Source organism: Dermacentor andersoni, chromosome 8 (genome assembly GCF_023375885.2).
Source record: "Dermacentor andersoni chromosome 8, qqDerAnde1_hic_scaffold, whole genome shotgun sequence".
Taxonomy (NCBI): Eukaryota; Metazoa; Arthropoda; class Arachnida; order Ixodida; family Ixodidae; genus Dermacentor; species Dermacentor andersoni.
Window position 1 is genome coordinate 80,321,228 of NC_092821.1, and position 20,336 is coordinate 80,341,563.

The window sequence follows — 20,336 nt, forward strand, 5'->3', positions numbered from 1 at the left end:
TCGGAGTAACCAGGCTGATGATTATGATGATGATGATGATGATGATGATGATGATGATGATGACGACGAGTAAATGCCGAAACGGCAAAATTTTTCCGCATGCCCACTGTGCTTGTCACCGCTTGACATCGCTGGACGACGGCTTCGTTTTAGCGCAGGGCCAGTCAGAGTACGGGCGACGGGTTTCCAAAGTAAACGCATCAAGATCGCACGTCTGATTTTGTAGTCCCGCCACTTGGAGCCGCGTTCGTATCGACAAGCGGCACTGGACTCACGCTCCTACTTCTACAGACCGACAAAGCATGGCTGTCGTACAGGCGAGGACATTGCTTCTGAGTTGAGTTCCCGTGTTCAGGAGGGACACGGGAACTCAACGTACTTTCATTCGGCAGGCCAGCGCTCGAGACCTGAAATGTCCTGTGCGTGGCGTTGAGCGCATTAACCTATACACCTTCGGGAGAACACGACGTCCTTTCACCAGTTCATGTTCGGCTGGTAGTCCCAATCTGAAGCCACGACAACTACGACCCGACAAGTATATAGGCCCTAGACGTTCTGAGAATACGTGCTGTGACCAGCTTAGTAGGGAATGTCGAGGTCCCCTAAAAGTTGACACACGTCGGTCTTGTTATGACTGAAAAAAGGCCCCGAGTCACCTACTTTCCTAGAAAACAAGACGAGCATCCTGATTGGCTCCGATATTTACAAGAATGTCGCCACAGCATGCGTATGTTCATTATCGCCGCAGGTTACAGCAGTGGAAACACGTTTAGGCTGCACATTCCAGGACACGCTCCACAGCGTTTCTCAAGATTACACTGCGCGAAGCACATCGCTCTTCTTTGGCACTGAAGAGCTTCCCACATAAGTTGCGCCAATGAAAGCGGGTAGTTTGATGTAATAGCTCTGCGGAAACCCGCAAGTTCCAGAGAAGAAATAAATAAGGGAAAATGAGATATACACATAATCGTAGCAGTTGTTACGATTTCGTTTCCTTTGTACCAAATCCTGCGATTGGGTGGATGTTTCATTTCCCCTTAGTTAAAGTGGAGAGTTATTCCTTGTGGCACCTAAATGCATTGCGAAGACGGGACATTACTGAGGGAGGTAGCTAGTACTAGGTTCCACCTGTCATGGAAAGATCGCCGACGGCGTCATAGATTTATCATTGTCGGCTGAGCTTCCATATGAGGCTGCCGTTTGCAGGCAAGCTGCCGCTCCTATGCCCCAGAAGGAGAATGAGAAAGCCAACGACATCCAGGAAAGGGATAGACAACGGCAAGGGAAAATCAAAGAACAAAGCAGGAGAGTAGAAGAAACCCATGAGTTGCAAGGCTGTCGATGAGGGAACGCCGCCTAAAACAACCACCACAGACGAGTTTAAGAAAGCCAATTACAACAGAAGCATCGTGATGGCATCCAAGCGCGAGAAGTTTCTAGTTCCAGCAAGGTGGTGGCAGTAATCCTAGACGATTGACTCCGAAAAGTAATTCAACAATTCAACTACGTCAGGAAGCAAGTGCGCAACGGCGCCTTTCCGGTATGAGCGCTGTGCATAACGGCCAAGCACAGAAAGTCAACACAATCACTGGTTGTGCCGCTGAGCTACTGCAAATTGTGCTCGTAGGGCAAGGACACCCAGGACGGAAGGCCACCCCCGATGCAAGAACGAAAGCAATTGTGAGCTAGTTGAACAAGGGAGCATCAGATATGTTAAGAGGCCCATGACAAGTGACACAGCCAAGAGAGCTAGTACTACAAGGGCAGTGAACAAGACCGAAACAACCAATATCAGGACCTGACGCTGACAATCGACATTCAAGCCAACACAATGATCTCTTCTATGGTCATCGCGTGGATTGATCTGGTTTCCATCTGACTCGCTGCCTAGGTGGTTAAGTACTTAGACGGCTGCTCCTGTGTCACTTGAGCTGCCGATGAATGTGCCAGCTCAACGGCCGGCCACTAGCGTCCCGTGTATGTACTGAGGTCTTGCAATACCTCGCTTGCTCGAAGGTGCTCCTTGCATTTCAAATTGTTGGGCCGGAGGAAGAAGGTGCGCCGAGCGCGAGCAGGGGGCCTATGGGCGCTGGCTGGCTCACTTGCTTCAAGAGACGTCAGGGCTTAATCCCCGTCATCATTTAGCTACCTTTAAAGTCGGGTGCATGCATCACAATCTTGGAATAAAATAAAACCAACAATGGCGTCCATAGCCTTCGAGCAGATATCGCGTGTGCTGTTGTCCTATGCACTACATCCGGTGCTCTGGAACGAAGAGTCGACGTGATATCAAGTACTCTGGCGACAGAAGACGCGAAGCACTTGTCGAAGTGGTCGCCTGACATGGGGCAAGCGTTGGCGAGCCTGATCGAGACGCACAATTTGGCCCACCTCGCAGCCATTCGCATCGACGTGGACGCGGCAGAGCTGGTGCGCCTTCCCGCATCGGCCCCGTCAGTGATGCTTCGTGCCGAGGACGCGCTAACACATTAAAAGACAGTCCTGTTAGACGGCCCGCTGCTAAGCTGCATCCTCCACCACTACCACCGAGTTGAAATATACTTCATTCACTAAGGCGTTCGGATTTGAGGAGCAGCTCATACATACTCGTACGTTCATTCAAGTTGTGGTCAGACCATATGAGCCTCCAGTAAAATTATTTGGAAGGACAGGTAGCTCCTGTGCCGATTTCGTCACCAAAGCGCACACAACCTACGAATTAGCTCCTATGTTTGGACGTGTTCATAACAGTGGCCGAGGAAACGTAACAGCCCTCTCTATGGCAAACTTGACGTACAGCTACCGCAAAGAAAGCGACCCGGCTTCCGCGTCTTCAATATCAGTCGCAGGCTTGGCTGCTAGAGAAAGACTCTGAGTCCTCCAAACATCGCATCTAGTCGGGCCATAGTGCTTGAGTCTACCACTTTGTAAAGAGAGTCGGCCGAGAGAGACTCACCAGTTGACTGCGACGAGAAGGTGCCGCTTCCACCGCAAATGCCAGGAAACCGAAAGTAATGCCACACCAGCTACCACAAACAGAACTCTTGAAAGTGAAACTGTAAACGTGGAAACCGCACCAACACATTATATTAAGGCGGAAGCCTTTAATGGCTCATTGTCAAGATCATCTGCCATTACCAGAAACTGTCACAGCTTTCCGGCCTCCTGATTTGTCTCCTCTGTGTCATGACGTCACTGTCGCTAGGCACAGGTGTGCGCCTCCTAATTGGCTCGCGTGCGTGACGTCACTGTCGTCAAGTGCAGTTGTCGGGGTGGTTCGGCGCCGCCCGGGATGACTCGTCACATCGCCCTACGTGGCGGCCGTGTGCTCGACGGTGTGCCCTGACGTCACTGTCGTCAGGCGCTTGAGGTGGCCTCCCGATTTGGCTCTGTGTGGCCTGACGTCACTGTCGCGAGGCGCACGTTGCGACCGTTTGCTTGGGTGTCGTGTGGCGGCGGCGGTGGCGGCCGTCGGGAAGGATGCCGGAAAGATGCCTCGTCTCGCCAAACCAGTGTCTCCCAACACGCGACGTGTGGCAGCCGCTGAACGCAAGCGGCTCTCAAGAGAGGCTGGGCGTATACGTCGCATGCATCAGGGTGGCGAGGTACGTTCGACACCACAGAGTCCAGGGAAGCAACGGGCCAACGCAAGAGAGGCAATGCGTTTGAAGTGACTCGCTGCATCTCCGGGGACCAAGGCAAATGAAGCTCGGAAGCGCGTGACCGCGATCTTGCCGCTGCAAGTCGAGCAAGTACAAGTCAATCGAGCGAACTGGATGATGAGGATGGCCAACTACATCGCTACACCACCATGGAAGACGCGTCTCCTCCTGATCCACAAACGGCGCTGCAACAGTTCATCGCTGCAAAGCAGCCATCCTGGATGTGGACGCACTAAAGCACAAGGAGTTCACCGGCCATGAGTTCCAAGCCGACATCCACCCAGATGACAGCTTTGAAATGATGGACTCAGAAGACATCGAAACGATTGACATAGGCGTAAAGGACGTTGCAGGCATTTAATAAACAGACACACATTCACATAACAGGGTTCGAGTCGTGTGCCTCCTTGGTGTTTCCGACGCAAGAAATCGCCATTAGCAATTCCGCCGTTTCACAGTTTAGTCTCGACAAAATGTCTTCCGTTCTTTTTCCTAATAATTATCAATGTGGTTGTGGGAGCATGCGAGCTGTGTTAAACGATTACGCGCTTCAAAGAGACGTAGGAAAGCCGACTCCAACCCTGGGCACAATCAGCAAGACTGAAATTGTTCGCTCGCTCTCGCACGAACAGCCACGAGGTGACAGCTCGAGTAGGCCAGTTTAACAGGCGAGACGCATGAATCATAATTGCCTACTTCAGCGCGTGAAAGGGTAACGCTTGTCTGTGTAAATAATAACAACAAGAAATTGCAAGAAATGTGAGGTCTGTGCATAAATCAATCTACCGACTATCGGAACCAAAGCGACGTGGCGCACCGCAATCGCTGCCTTCACGACACTATTTTCGGAGTGAAGGAAAGGCAAAGATAGAGCAGCAAAAAGCAATTGTGTTGCTGGCAATGACATTGTTACGGCACAGCTGAAGATCATTCGGCCGCTTCTACAGCACAGTCCTAGCACAGAAATGCAAGAAACAAATAATGTCAACGTCATGTTCGTGCAAGACCGTTAGAAAGAATCCGCACAGACACGGTAACCATCGCTGGAAAAAGGTCTTTACGCATGTATGTATTTGATCATAGGCACCGACCCACAAACTCCATTCTTTTATTGTCATCCAAGACATCGGTGCATCTCTTTCGTCGACACTGGCGTGCGATTCAACCCGACCAGAAACAACTGCAAAGTATTATACTGGATGACCACGGGACACAGATGCAAGCTGAGATGGACACTGGAAGCAAACCTGCACCTGTAGGCCGTCGTTGCCTGGTCAGCGGCAACCCCATATCTCCGGGTATTAAGCTGATGAAATGCCATCTCCTAAACGACGACTCATCGATGGCACTCAGCTGAGATTTTGTGGTGGAGCATTGCGATTCGTTCTGCAGCAAGTGAAAAAAGATTGCGGGGTCTTACATGCCAAAACCACGATCTCATTATGACTTACGCCGCAGTGCGGGACTCCGGAAATTGGGACCACCCGGCGTTCTTTAGCGCACACCTAAATTTAAGTACACGAGTGTCTTCGCTGTTCTGCAGCAAGTGCTAGTGTGTACCATACTGCAAAGGCCAAATGAAAAAGGCGCGATTTACAGGAAGCTTTAGCTCGGGCCCAACACCGACGCACCCTATTCAAATACATGAAAACCGGGAACACATTTTTCTAACCTAATCCCTGGACCAATCTTAATGAAATTCCGTCCATTTGAGAGAAAACGAAGAATTATAGTGACTGGCAAAGTGAACTTCGGGTGTTGGTCTTGAATATTTTTTTAAGAAGTTTATAAGCTTAAAAGTTTGGAAAATATAGAAGCATGAACTTCACAATATAGCTCTGCATCAAGAACAGACGCCGCGGTTCTGTAAGTGGCATCCACTATATCATTGCAGTGCATCAGTGCAGCCTCATGATGGAAACCAATACGTGTGTCTCCGCATTACAAAGAATAAAGTGGACTTCACCCTTATCGGCGCCTACATATCCTCATATAGTCGGTTCGACGGCGACCGATTGCGAGACATCCTGACGGCGACTACTGGAGCCTGGATTATCACGGGAGACTTTAATGCTCATCACTTGGCTTGGGGAAGCTCCAGAATAGATTCCAGGGGCCGGAAACTTGTGAAATTTGCTTCCGACCACGAACTTAGCATTATGAACGATGGCAGTCCGACGTACTTGCGTGGTTCGAACTATAGCAGTTGCTTAGACTTGACCTTGGTGTCACGGCAACTTGGTCAAAATGTTCGATGGTTCTCTGACATCGAGACTCATGGTAGTGACCATATTCCCACCTACTTAAGTATCACTGGATTTGGAAGCTTCTCCTCTTGTACTTCCCGACAAGCATATATAAGGTGGTCAACGTACAAGACAAAGGTGGAAGAGGCATGCAAAGAACGATTTACCGGCACCATTGAAAACCTTATTACAAGTGTACTGGAATCGTCTAAGTACACATTTACATCCGCTAAAAAACGTACGGATTTTGACATGGAACTTGAGCGACTTCGAACGATTCGCAGAAGAGCCGAGAGGCGATACAGGCGCACGAAGTCAATTCATGACCTTAGAGTCGCTCGACGTATACAGAAGAAAATCCAACGTCGTATGGACAGGTCGGAAGAACAACGGTGGAAGACGTTCTGCGAATTACTTGACCCCCGCAAGCCACTGTCTATCATATGGAGGACGGTGCGCGGCCTTGGCTCGTCTCCACAGCAACGACACCCATTCTCAGCCCTAGCCCTCCATCAAGGCCGCTCACAGGTCGATATAGCCGAAGATTTCTGTGTGAAGATTGCGGGCAGTGTAGTCACCATCAATAGTGAAATTCTGGGTGAGGTTCCTGCGACACGCTTCCCAGAATTGAATGTGTCCTTCTCACTTGAGGAATTGGACGCTGCTCTGGCCTCATGCAGGCGCTCATCGTCGCCAGGACCAGACGGCATCACCTACGCTGCTTTATGCCACCTAGGTGAAGATGGCCGAAGCAGACTGCTGGAATGTTATAACCAGTCATGGAATGATGGCGTCGTTCCTGAACGGTGGAAGTCCAGCCGCTTGATACCACTCCTGAAGCCTGGAAAGTCGCCACTTCACCTAGCGTCCTACCGACCCATTGCGCTGTCCAGCTGTGTTGGGAAGGTGATGGAAAGAATGATTCTCACCCGCCTAGAATGGTATCTTGAGCGCCACAACGTATACCCCGATGCCATGGCTGGTTTTAGAAGAGGCCGTTCCTCTATTGACAACGTCATCAACCTAGTCTCGTCTGTACAATAGGAAAAACACCACAAGCGTATATCGGTTGCGCTATTCCTCGACGTGAAAAGCGCCTATGATAATGTAACGCATGAGGCCATCCTTGATGCTCTGGAAAATAATGGAATAGGTGGACGCATGTTTCGGTGGATTCGGAGCTATCTATTCAAAAGACACTTCTTTGTGCACAGTGCAGATGGCCGAACTGCTGACCATTACACTTACCGTGGTGTCCCTCAGGGTGGGGTTCTTAGCCCAACTTTGTTCAACCTTGCAATCCTTGGCCTTGTCGACGTTCTACCACATACAGTAAACCTTTCCATATATGCTGACGACATGTGCATATGGGCCTCGTCAGTTACACGTCTCCAGGTGCGTGCAAGGCTCCAAAAAGCAGTGACCCTAACATCATCGTACCTGCGTGCGCAAGGCCTCAGCATTTCGACCGAGAAGTGCGCCTTAGTCGCCTTTACCTACAAGCCCATGACCTGGTACCCCATTTCTATTGACCACCAACCAATTTCCTACGCAAAAACTCACTGATTCCTAGGCGTTATTATAGACAGAGACCTTTCATGGAGCCCCCACGTCACATATTTGAAGAAGAGGCTTACTTCTATCTCCCATATACTAAGGTTTCTTGCTGGTAAAACGTGGGGCACATCCGTGGCATCTATGCTTCAACTATACAGGACGCTCTTCCTGGGATACTTGCGATACAGCACACCAGTGCTGTCCAATGCTAACAAAACTAACATCCATGTCCTACAGAGCATTCAAGGCCAAGACCTTCGAACATGTCTGGGGCTACCTCGAAATGCTTCAACCGTGGCAACAATTGCCACCACGAGAGACCACCCAATAAGGACCTATATAGATATCGACGCACTCCGGGTCCATGTTCGCCATAGGTATATCCAGAGTCCCTGACCACCATCTCGCTCGCTTGCCTGAGAAAAGACCCAGGGCAGCGTTCTCCAGATCAATTGCGGCTAACCGGCACTCTTTGTCTTTGAGGCACTCACCCGCAACAAGAACGCCGTCCCCTATGTGGTGCTTGAAGAAGCCTCCAGTGTACCTTGCTGTTCCAGGAATAGTGAAGAAAGCTAGCCTGACCACCTCGGCTCTCATGCAGATGACATTGGAACTTCTGCATTGTTCATACGATAAACAAATTCATGTTTACATGGATGGTTCCGTTTCGGAAAATTCTACGGGCGCCGTTGTTCTACCATCTCAATCGGTCGTCATCAAGTTTAAGACATCACACGTAACGACATCTACAGGCTCTGAACTGGCCGCTCTTCGCGCTGCTGTCGAATACATTGAAAAAGAACCGCCCAACAAATGGGCAATATTTTGTGACTCGAAAGCAGCCCTCCAGAGCTTGCGAAGTTTACGACGTGGCAATTATGAACAGCTTGTGTCACAAATCAACGAAACCTGCCATTGCGCTTCTGAAAGAGGACATGATATCATATTTCAGTGGCTGCCGGGACATTGTGGCATCGTTGGTAATCACCTCGCCGATGACGCTGCCCGACGCGCCCAGGCTGGCTCACCGACACTCCTTATACCTTTATCCAGAGTCGATGCTGCAAGAGAGCTTCGCAATCTCGCTCGTACAATCACGTTAGGTTGCTGGCATACACCACAGAACTCTAATTGTCGTTTACACAGCCTCGACCCATCACTGAAACTTACATTACCAGCGAACCTTCCACGACGTGACGCAACACTGCTGTGTCGGCTGTGGGTAGAAGTAGCATTCACCAACTCCTACAGCTATCGTATTGGAATGGCGGATTCACCAATGTGCGCTAAGTGCAAGTGTGAAGAGACCATCAGTCACCTTCTGTGCCGCTGTTCTCGCTTCGATAATCAACGCGAGACTCTCCAGTGTGCCCTAAATAGACTGGATGACAGGCCATTTACGGAAGCGAAGATCTTGGGAGCCTGGCCTCACAGTTCATTGGCCCAGAAAGCAGTTCGAGCGCTTTTTCGCTACCTGAGGGCAACAGACTTGAGTGCCCGACTGTAGACATCCTACACCTAAGTTCTCTCTCTCCCTCTTTCACTCCCCATTCCCCTCCCCACGTGTAGGGTAGCAAACTGGACTCAGTCTGGTTAACCTCCCTGCCTTTCCGTCTTCCTCTCTCTCTCTCTCTCTCTCTCTCTATCTATCTAGCTTACGCCAACACAGCAGCCCAAGCTGTCATCCAGTTAGGGCGACTGGGTATGTCATCATGGTCGTGATGCCATCATGGTCATTTCATCATTGTCCTGAGCGAGCGACATCATCTACTTCAGCGGAGCTATATGGCATTACGGAGGCCCTTGTGTATGTACTTCGACAGCAACCGCCAAAGACATGGGTGATTTTCACAGACTCAAAAGCAGCCCTACAAAGTATGTGGAACAGGCACAAGCGTTGCAATAATAAACCAGCAGCATTTGACATTGCTTATCTTCACCACAGGGCTAACATTGCTGGGCATTGCATAAACTTCCAGTGGATACCTGGCCATGCCGGCATTTCGGGAAATGAAAGAGCGGACGAAGCTGCCAGAAATGGACTCCAATACCGCAAGTTCAAAAGAACATATTTTACAAAAGCCGACGCTTCAAACATGCCAAAAAATATGCCTATCAAGAAAAAGACTCCATCTTGAATCTGCCGCTTCACCAAGATAACTTCCTACGTTACATCGACCCAGATATAAGACCGAAAATTCCACGACCACTTCCTCGACACTTAGAGACATTGTACCATCGTCTTCGACTGAACGTGGCATACACGAATAATTATCTGTACCGCATAGGATTAACCACTAACCCATACTGTGATAACTGTCGCAACTTAGAGACAATTGAGCACATATTACTAGAATGTCCCGCGTACCGCGACGAGAGACAATTTTTAGAGCACCAAATGGACATGATTTGCCACGAACCGTTAACGTTACCGAGCATCATAGATCCAATGCCCAGCCCTTCAAAACAGCGACGGGTTTTGGATTTATTGTTCAAATACCTCACAGAAATTGGTCAAATAGGAAAGCTTTAAAAATTGCTTCCTTCCTATACAAAAGCCTGAATTTACCCGCCATGTCACCTGTAAATATTAGTATCAGGTTCACTCGGACATTTCATATTTACTTTTATTCTTTTTTTCTCCCACTCTTTTCTGGAATCTTTTCATCCCATTCCCCATCCCTATACAGAGTAGCATGCCAGCGGTTATATACGCGCCGGCAAAATTCTCTGTTTTTCTAATAAAGAGCCCTCTCTCTCTCTCTCTGTCTCTCTCTCATTGTCATTCTCGCTGCGTCATCTGACTCTCGTCATGCCGTTATCATCAAGCCAACTACGCCGATAAAGCTGTGTAAGTTGTCTAACAGCTGGATCCACTAGCTCCGTGCTCGTGGTCGTGACACCGTCGCAGTCGTTAGAGTGCCATCATTCCAACTTTGTCATCCAATTGTCGTCATGCTGTCGCCCTCACACCGTCGTCATCATACAGTCGTCATGCATTTGTGTCTTACCATCATCATAACGCCGTTGCGGCCTTGTCCATCGTAGTCATTCTTGGCTAGTCATTTGACTCATCTCGCGTTTTATGCCGACACAGTGCTTCAAATTCTCCTATAGCTTGGGCCACTAGGTACGTGTTCGTGAGGCTGACGTAGTCGTTTCATCGTCCTCATTTCACTTTTGTCATCTGACTCTTGTCACGCCTTCAGCGTCATACATTCATCATGCATTCATTGTCATAACGTCAGCATGCTCACGCTGTGGCCGTTCAATTGTAGTCGTGCCACTCTTCCCATGCTGTCATTACGCAATGACATCAAATTTGCGTAACCGCCGACGCAAGTATCGGGCGACCAGCCCAAGGGTTGTCTGAACAGACAAATCAACACTATCCTCGTTCATAGGAGGTCACTTTTGTTGGCTTGAAAAGCGAATAACATTGCCTATGCTGAGCGGCTTGTCTTATTACTTGGCTACCAAGAGACCAGAGCACACTCAAGGGGCGAGAGATTCGATGAATCCGAGCCACTGCATTGAAAATCGATTACCCGGTCTAGAGGGTGGTGCCGGCGTCTGTGATTTGTCCGCTTTCCCTTACATAGCTTGGGGGGGGGGGGGGGGGGGGGGGCTAGTCAAAAATCGCGGCGGCATGCAACGGAAGCTGAAGAATGGCGCTGAAACGAATCCTCAGCAAAGAATAGTTGGCAGAACAAGGTACTAAACGTGCCGAAAGTGCTCGATGACGTTACAAGGCCACGGAAAAAAAGTTTTATTATACGCAAATAAACCCATGCTCTTCGGGAGGTGCGAGTCGACATTGCCTGAGCGATCGGCGGCAGCCATCTTACATTTCTTTCGGAACGGAGCAGCCTGCGGCTATTCGGAAGAAAATTCAGTTTTGTTCGGCACATTAATGCATTTTAAACGCATACACGTCGATTTGACATGGGGAGTCTTTGCGGTTTTGTGAAGTCGCGTGATAGGCAGGTGAAATGGGTGCGGTCCAAAAATTTTTGACGAATAGCCGAGGGCTAATGCCGGAAAGGGGTCGAATCAGAAATAACTGTTTTACTTTTGTTCGATCAAATCATGCAGAAACAGTGTGTACACGTCATATCAGATGGGTGGCTATCACGGTTTTCGTGATGCCACGTGACAGACAGGTGAAGTGGGGGTGGTCCAAAAAACTTTTTGACCAATCAGTGTGGGATGATTGCAGAATTAGAACAGAGATGTTTGGAACAGTTCTGCGTTATAGCGCCCCTCGTTATATCATGGCCATCACGTTGTCGTGAAGTCGTGGTTCTCCTACTGGGTTTGCCTTTCCAATGATGCCACTCAGTATTCGCCTTTCGATTATCGGCTCTGCGTGGTCGTCATAGTTTTCGTCACGCCATCTTGCTAATTGCTGGCTGTGGACCGTGAGTTCCACAGCAAACTGCACCGATACTGGAGAAAGTGTATATCGTATATAAGCGAAACAAAAAAAGTCTCAGAATGAACATTCCAGATAATAAAAAAAACGTGACTTCAGTAGTGTGCCAGAATAATTTCTATTTGTGCATGTGGGGGTCCTTTCCTCTCGTTGCTCTGTGATCTTTTTGTTTCTTGCGCAACCGAATCGTGTTGACTAATTAGACGCGTCGCTAGCTTGCCTGCAGGTTAATCGCATTACTATTGACTGTCATCTCGAGATGAGGCCTGCCGATGTTCTATTGTGAAAATAAACAAAATTGTGGAAATTTTTAGCATGTCTTTTCTATTCTCTACTGTTTTCTTTTAGCTTGTTTTTCTGTGGTATCGCGAAAATAATAACAATTGCCTTCCTTTTCATCTTTTTACTGAAAAGAATGCTTAGATAGTTTGTTTCACTATGTGACTAACTTTTACTCCCCTTATGGATTCAGCTTTCGTGTGGTACGAAAGAGTCAAATGCTGATATATCATTGTCGCAAGTGACACATGTACAAATAATCACGTAATACGTAAACGTATGAGATGTAACCATCGACAATACAGGTGGCGCCCACACACCAGCGACTACGCGACGCATCTAACCACCCATTCTACAAGTTTGCATAGCTACGCTCTGAGCAGCATAATACGCCCTGAGTGCAACTCTATCTTACTAAGAAACTAGGACCAATTGGCTTGCGCATATCAAATGCGTCTGCCTATACTTCCCTGGTTGTAGAACCACCGCACAAATGTTAATAAGTATAGTAAAGAGACGAAGAAATTTCATTTCCCTCACAGTATTGAAAAATCTTTCACTTTACCGTGTCTGGGCCAATCGTGTTAAAATAGGGAAAGCATCTGTTCTGGCCATAAACTTAACAATGGAAATAATCTGGCGTTCATTGAGCTAAAGGTTCCATAAAAATAGAAATTCTTTGTTTTTTTGTTCAAATTTACTTCTTGCAGCGTATTTATCGCATTTCGTTCTCCACACTACACGCTGCCACAGATTCAGCAAGGCAAACAAGGAGCGCATACATCCCTTCTCGTACTTGCCCTACGGACTTGGACCGCGCACGTGCATAGCAGCGGCTCTCGCCCGGGTGGAGTTCATGGTCGCGCTGGCCATGCTTGTGATGCGGTACAGGTTACTGCCTAGCGGCATGTACAAAAATGTGAGTACCACTCAGCGACCGCGGTTCCCCTAATTCTTCAAACAAAAGTATTGAAGCCCCGCAGCCTGCCATTTGTTCAGGTAGACTAGCATGCGTCAGAGCCATGGCTAGTGGCCCATGACCGACACGCTGCTTTAGCATCGCGATATCACCTGCCATGACGCATTTTGTGAACAAACAAGGCTTCATCCTTAGTAGCGCTCGCTTGTGCGGGTACAAAAGCGAGAGTAATATTAGGCGATAACAAATTAGCTATCCGAAATTTTAACAAAGGCAGAATCTCGAAAGAAGCCCTCCACGTTCTACTCAAAAACCCTCCCAGGAGGGACTTTTATTTGGGTACCGGCCCATGAAGAAGTCCCAGGCAACGAAACGAAGCCGCTCACGAGCTCGCCCGAGCACTCTACCACCGGGCAACTCTAGAGCAGCCAGTTCCAGGTATAAAAAATAGCATGATCACGTACAGGGAAATTGTCGATCACTACAAAGCCGAAAGAAGAATCTTTCCGCCTCCGCATCGGTCTCTCTCTCTGGAGGACGCTCGCATTTGGCGACGCCTCCAGGGAAACAATTATACATCACGACATTGCATCTACTTAACACAGACGAGGGACTATAACAACGCCCTATGCAAAATTTGTAAGCAAAAAGGTACGCTAGGCATTTAATATGGGAGTGTGCTGGCTCCCCAGGGGCCAAGAAAAACATTGACAGTAAAGAAGCCTGGGAGGCTTTGCTCCAGAGCGAGGCTGAAGACGACCAGCGTCGAGCAATCCGCCTGGCCGTTGAGGCCGTGAAGACTCACCGTCCTCAACGCTCGGGGACTGCTTCGTCCTCCCCCCTTCCCTAAGTGTAGGTTAAGAGGCGGGCACCCAGTGGCGTAGCTAGGTCGTCTGGCACCCGGGGCCCTTAGCTCTTCTTTCACCCCCCCCCCCCCCCCATCCCGGGTATAGTCGAGGAAGGCGAGGATATCGACAATTTTCGGGTGTCTTCAGACGTATATGACACCCCCCCCCCCCCTTATTGGCCCCGTGCATCCGGGGCCCATGGCCCCCCGGCCCCACCTGTTGCTACGCCACTGCTCATGGCACGGTGCGAAAACGCGCACGCGGCGAAAGCGAAACAGTGCCCGGACAAGCATGCAGACGCGCAGTCGGTCGCTGCGAAGCTGTGCGATTGCTGCATTGAGGCTTCATTCTATTACGCTCCATTTAGTTATACAAACACTATACGAACATATTTCACATAGTTTGCTCTCAGCGTTTGCCTACCTTTCACGCAAGAAGCTTCTTCGGGAGACTCCATCGCGGCGACCGCGCACAGTGGCGTTCACTGTACGTATTCGGCAAAGAGATAGCGTCTGTAAACGATTCTGTGCTTTCAGTTTGCCCAAGATTATAATTTAGACAGTAAAAACCTTCTCTCGTTTCGAAAGTACTTACAGAAATGTGCGGGAGAGCTCCCATGTGGTGTTTTCAGTGAGCGCTGACAGCAAAACCTATGAGGAGCGCGCCGCGTGATCCCTCATACTACGCCAGCGAGGCGCTTCCGATGGATGGCGACTCCCTAACTCCTCGCCGCCAATACCTGCTGCATTCGCGCTCTGGGAAAGAAAGCGTAGGAGAGGGGGACCCGGGGGACGTGCACGGTATCCAAGGCGGCTGTACTGGTGCTGAAACCCGGAAATTGTCGATATCCTCGCCTTCCTCGACTACAGACGGGAGGGTGGGGGGGGGGGGGGGGGTGCCAGAAGACCTATGGGCCCCGGGTGCCAGGCGACCTAGCTACGCCACTGGCCATGAGCTTTAGGCCGCATAATATGAGCGTTTGACAGTATACAAGCAACCATTGTTGCGTGGGCGTTATCAGAGCTGTTCAAAAATGATTTCATTGTAGAGACTTCGACGCCTACGGGGATTGTGATGCGCCGTCGCGACGATTTAATCTTTTTTTTTTCTAAATTCTTGGACGTTTCAATATTATTTCTCGAGTTACGTCGCACTGTATGTTTATCAGTGTTTTCAGCGTGCGATTTCCCGCTGCTGCTTTTTTTGTAATCCAGTGCATTGTTTCACAACACAAACATGACCATATGCCATGCTTTTTTTTTTAATGTGCTTCTTACCGCTCCCTTTCCACTCCAGTGAACTCGCCAGTATCTACTCTTTTTCACTCCCCATTCCCCTCCCCACGTGTAGGGTAGCAGACTGGACTCAGTCTGGTTAACCTCCCTGCCTTTCCTTCCCTTGTCTCTCTCTCTCTCTCTCTCTCTTGCCAGTACCTATAGCATCGACAAGTTCATAGACCAAACCGTCATGAAATTAGTCGTGCAGCGGACTCGGGCGAGCGTCTCAGTGCGCGTTATCGCAGACCCGGTGCCGTAGCAGAAATCTTCCTCGCGTCTGCTCTTGCTGCATACCCGAGTTGTAGCTGATGACTGTTTGCCGGTTTTATGTTTCGCGAGCCAAGCTTCACGCAGCTTCTTTTCCTGCGGCTACGTATGAATAAGGCTGACACCGGGCTACCGAGCAGTAGCCTACCATGTTGCGCGCCTTCAAAGGCAGCCACTACCTATTATAGTGCGTTCAATCGTTGTAAAGGAGACACTCGAAGCGGGAAAATCTCGTCACTAAATGAGGACCGCAGCGTACGAGGGAACTTAAACTCTCGTTTCCAGCTCGCTTCGGCGCTCCCGAAGCAGCCGACGCGGCCGCTATGTCCGCGTGATCCCTAATAGCACGTCTCGCCGACGGTGGCGCCAGCTTTTCTAGTGGTGGAGCTCGAGGCCAATACACCCTGTTTTTTCTGCGCCAAAAACCGCATGGTGCTACGCTGATAACTTGTGACAAGCGCATGTGCACATCTTCTGTCAGACTATAAAGCTTGGCAACCAATAAATAAATAAATAAATAAACAAATAAATAAATACAAATGCCGTATCGTGGCAAATACGGCTTACGTCACAAGCAAAAAAAAATTATAAAGTTTTAATTACCAATTTTTGCAGCAACATTGTATTTGCAAAATTGAAGGCCGACATTCATATCTTGCCCAACAACAACTTCACATAAATCGTCGTAGGTACTATGGCCCGCAGTATTTTGGCTGTGGGCAGCCCTGAACGAAAACGAAAATTAAATTGTGTCTCAGTGACGCTGATCTCCCCACCATATTAGAAAAACGGAAAACGCCACCTGCCTCCCTGCTGCGCGGGCGCCAATGCTATGACAATTACGAGTTCTCTTCATTCTAATCAATAAAGCCTTGTTTTTATTTGCTGCTATACGGACAAACGTGATTATCCGAGCTGCGGTATACCACCAAAAGATTGGGAACAGAATAGAGCACGCTTCGCGTCGATTCTTGGCGTCACCATAAAAAAAAACAAGACCGCGATGAAGCCCGTGCCAGCGAAACCTGTTGGTCTGCACTCGCAATGGAGAGGGTTGAGGGATCAATCTCACTGGTCCCACTATTTCATATTTCTTTCGCTACTGCCATACTGGGCGCCACCCGCAGTGCCAAAGTACTGTAGTTTGTAGCACCCAAAACGATTTTGTTTAAGAAGCTTTTGTTGAGTTAATAATATGACTTTGAATCCTCCATTCTGGAATTGAAGTGCTTCCTCTATAAGTACTAATTAGGGGATTATTAAGGATATGGTTATTACTTACCTGCCATATTTTGCACGCTACCGAGTTCCTAGTAATCACAGACACATAACTTCATAGAATATCCGGAAATATCCTTACAAAATTCACGTTTTTTTTTAATTCTGTGCAGCTGACACAGACACTGTACTTATGACATGAAGTCACACAATAACAACAGTTTTCTGAAACTTTCGAGGGTAGGAAGGAAAGCGTGAAACATAACGGCAGGTGTCGCAGAGGCTTCTCGGAGCGAGCGGGAGAGGGGAAGTAACAGCGAGCAGCTGAACATCGAGGCGCCCGCCTGTCGAGTCACACGCCGCCAAACTCTTCGGCCGCACCGTGTCTGAAGACGATCCAGAGAATCGCCATTCGCGACTTTTGACGGCCACACTTATGCAACGTCACTCTCAACAAACGCTTCGCCGTAAACGCGAGCGCCGGGCGCGCTGGTTGAACGCCCCCTTTCTGCTGCCTTTGTTCGTCTTCGCTGCGCGTTCTGAACGGAAGCGGGACCCAAGAGCCTCAACGCCTTACAACGCCTGACTGTATGTTTAGCGACGCCTGCTCTCAGCATGAACACTCAGCACGAACGCACCCCACATGAAACGTTCTGCAAAGGCGAGTAGTTTAGCGACCATTTTGCGAATGAAATTTTTTAGCCCGCACATTCGTGCAATGATTTTGTGGGTTCTTGATAGAGCTGCAGCCGACAATTCTGCGGCGCAACGCATCGGGCACATGAGCTGGGGCTACTGGATACCGGAGCATTCTTTGGCGTTTGCGCCCAGTCAAGCCGGTAAAAAGGCGCATGGCACCCCCCCCCCCCCCCTCTCGCCCCTTGCACCCGGGGCCCACGGCCCCCCGGCCCCCCCCCCCCCCCCCGTTGCTACGCCACTGCGGGGACCCCTGCTCGGTGGAACAATAAAGTTTTCAATCAATCAATCAATCATCATTAGGACGAAGGTTTATCACGGGAGTTCCTTATTAAGTAAATGAAAGGGGGCGAAACGTTTTTCCTCTACAGCCAGTGCATTGAATTTTATGACCATTGTGGCACTGAAACGAAGGAGTTATAGCCTAGTAACCATAGCAAAAAAAGTTTTCCATTCACCTCAACAATTGTGTTTACAAGAAAATTTGCTAATGGCAATACATCATGAGGCTGGAGTGACCAGTGTGCAATTAAGTATCTGAGCAATAAGAAACAATATCACATTTACGTTAACGGCACCTGCTATTACACCTAAAGCCGCAAAAATTGATATATTATACACCCGTTTGATATACACCAACACTTTGCCAGTAAGACATTTGTATGGCCATCGTAAACATTCTGATACTTAATGTGAACTTGTGACTTTATATTTGTCTCAATTTTTCCGCTTCAGAGGTTGTACCAGTTTCATTCACGGAACTGTGATGTCTCCTATTTGTCAAAAGTTTCATATTTTTTTCTTTCATGCTCTTACCTTTTTGGTGCTTAACATTTTCAGCATTTTATAATAACTATGAGATGCAAATTCCGAATTGCACTTCCTATATTTTCTTTCAGCTAACATTCACATTCGAATTCAACAAACGGTATTTAAATTGGTTCTGTGGTTGTCTCATAAGCATTTTTGTGTTGTATGCGTATTTGAATAGGGAAATCAGAGTTGACCCGGGCTAAGCTTGCTCTAAAATCAACGGCAGCCACAGCAGAGGCGTCGCCCTCAGCGAACCATACATCCTATATCATCAACCAATGGATGAGTCACCGGCTAGAGAAAACGCTATCATGCACTTGTTCAACCATTATACGTCGCCGATTTACCACTGACACCTTTGTGAGCTTGTGCCTTCGCCGTGTGTCACGTGATGCAGTATGGTTCGTGATTCCGTGAGGGTGCACATAATGCCAAGAAAAGGGAGGATTTACCTGGTACTTGACCACTCACTCTAAGAAAAGGAAGGAGTTAACTCCTACTTGACCAATTGGATCTGTAAATCCTTTAAATATGAGAGCTTACGGGGCTGAACATAAGGAGGACGACAGTCAGCTATAACCTGCTAGTATTACACTTTGAACATTGTTTTATGAATTGTAGGTGAAAATCATTCATCAGAAGCGCAAAATAATTAGCGAATTGCTGTAGCACGGTTGACATTTGTGCGAGTTGGTTGGGCTCCATATAAAGCGAAGGTACCGCGAGAAACAAGGACGTAGAATGATGGACACTACAAGTGCTTTTTTGCAGTATAAGTTTGTTGAAACAAAGAAGCATTTGAATGCGAGCAGTTTCCTCTGTGCAGTCACCATAGCTGAAGAGAAGCGTCTTCACAGGAGTGAAATTCAGAGCACAACCCCAAATTCCAAGGAAAACAAATATGACACGCAGCGCAGGCGTCAAAATGCTAAAAATGGAGGTGGTATCACTCAGACATGGCTCATCGCAGGTCTAGATAAGTTATCTCGCTCCACGACTCAGAAAATTTTGAGCTGAACAGCAGACCATACATGGTCAAGGGCATTTCGTGCACCGTAGATCACTTGTACTTAGATCACTTATATTTGTTAGACCATGAGACACTTTGGATACGTAGGAGATAACAGCAATATTTATTTTCCTAGATAATAATTCTTACGTGCTGCACTCAATATCACTGGATGATTAGATGGTGGACAAATATCCGGCTGCCATATGGCAGAAGTACCACTCTAGCGCTTTCTGTAAAACGCTAGATGACATCTACGGCGATAAAATAAATACGTGAATGCAATCGGCGCTGGCGTGCCTCATAATTTGGGTCATTCGAAGGTACTACAGTTACTAGAATTTGTTTCGGTGATTCACTCCGAACATGAACGTCTAGTCACATTAGTGGTCATGTCACTCCTAAATCTTACGTTAGTAATAGAATGTTAGCACCACGTGCCCATGCCCAAGAACCCCCTACAAAGCCTACTATGAGCAAATTTTGGCTTGTTTTTAGGATAGATTAGGTCACAAAACTATTCTCCGTGTTCCAAATATTCTCTGGGTTTGCAAAGTACTGATACAATTCTATGTTCTTTTCATTCTTTGTTTTGCTCCAGGGGCCACCGAAATATTTTACCTCAATGTTGGGGGGTTACCCAAAGGAAGGTATATACGTCAAACTACAGAAGCTTTAAAGTCCAGGAAAATACAAGGAAGAGGAGGGCAAAAACACGTCATATTGATTATCACTGCCTACACTTTGAGGTGATTAAAAGGTGATTGCCTCTGCTTTAACAGCAAGATACACTGACAAATCACCGCATGCGTGTACTCAAAAGTCTGACTTCTATGCTTGGTCCTCCATACTGCTATCACTCGCCAATAAAGCGTTTCCCGTTGCTTCTGTGTCTTTAACTGCATGTTTTTAGTTATGCTCATTCTTGTTTATTACTGATCATCGCTCCACATTGAGTAACAAACGCCTACATAATTTGAAACAACTGTGCTAAAGATCCCAAGAAACCAAACATAGAAGGAATTCGAATAGAATCCATAGCAACTCAGGTGAACTTATTAATCAATTATATCGTTTAAAGTTGACTCAAAAGTAGACAGACAGGACAAA

General features: G+C 48.1%; 1 protein-coding gene across 1 annotated transcript in view; it reads left to right on the plus strand.

Annotated features, from left to right (window-relative positions):
* LOC129386764 (cytochrome P450 3A13-like) overlaps positions 1-20,110 on the plus strand; it is a 34,165-nt gene extending 14,055 nt beyond the window's left edge. The window contains exons 5-6 of the mRNA XM_055074968.2: positions 12,933-13,098; positions 19,828-20,110. Of these exons, the coding sequence (XP_054930943.1) occupies positions 12,933-13,098; positions 19,828-19,905 (244 nt within the window). The 3' untranslated portion in view covers positions 19,906-20,110. The remainder of the gene's footprint in view (positions 1-12,932; positions 13,099-19,827) is intronic.
* The last annotated feature ends 226 nt before the right edge of the window (positions 20,111-20,336 follow it).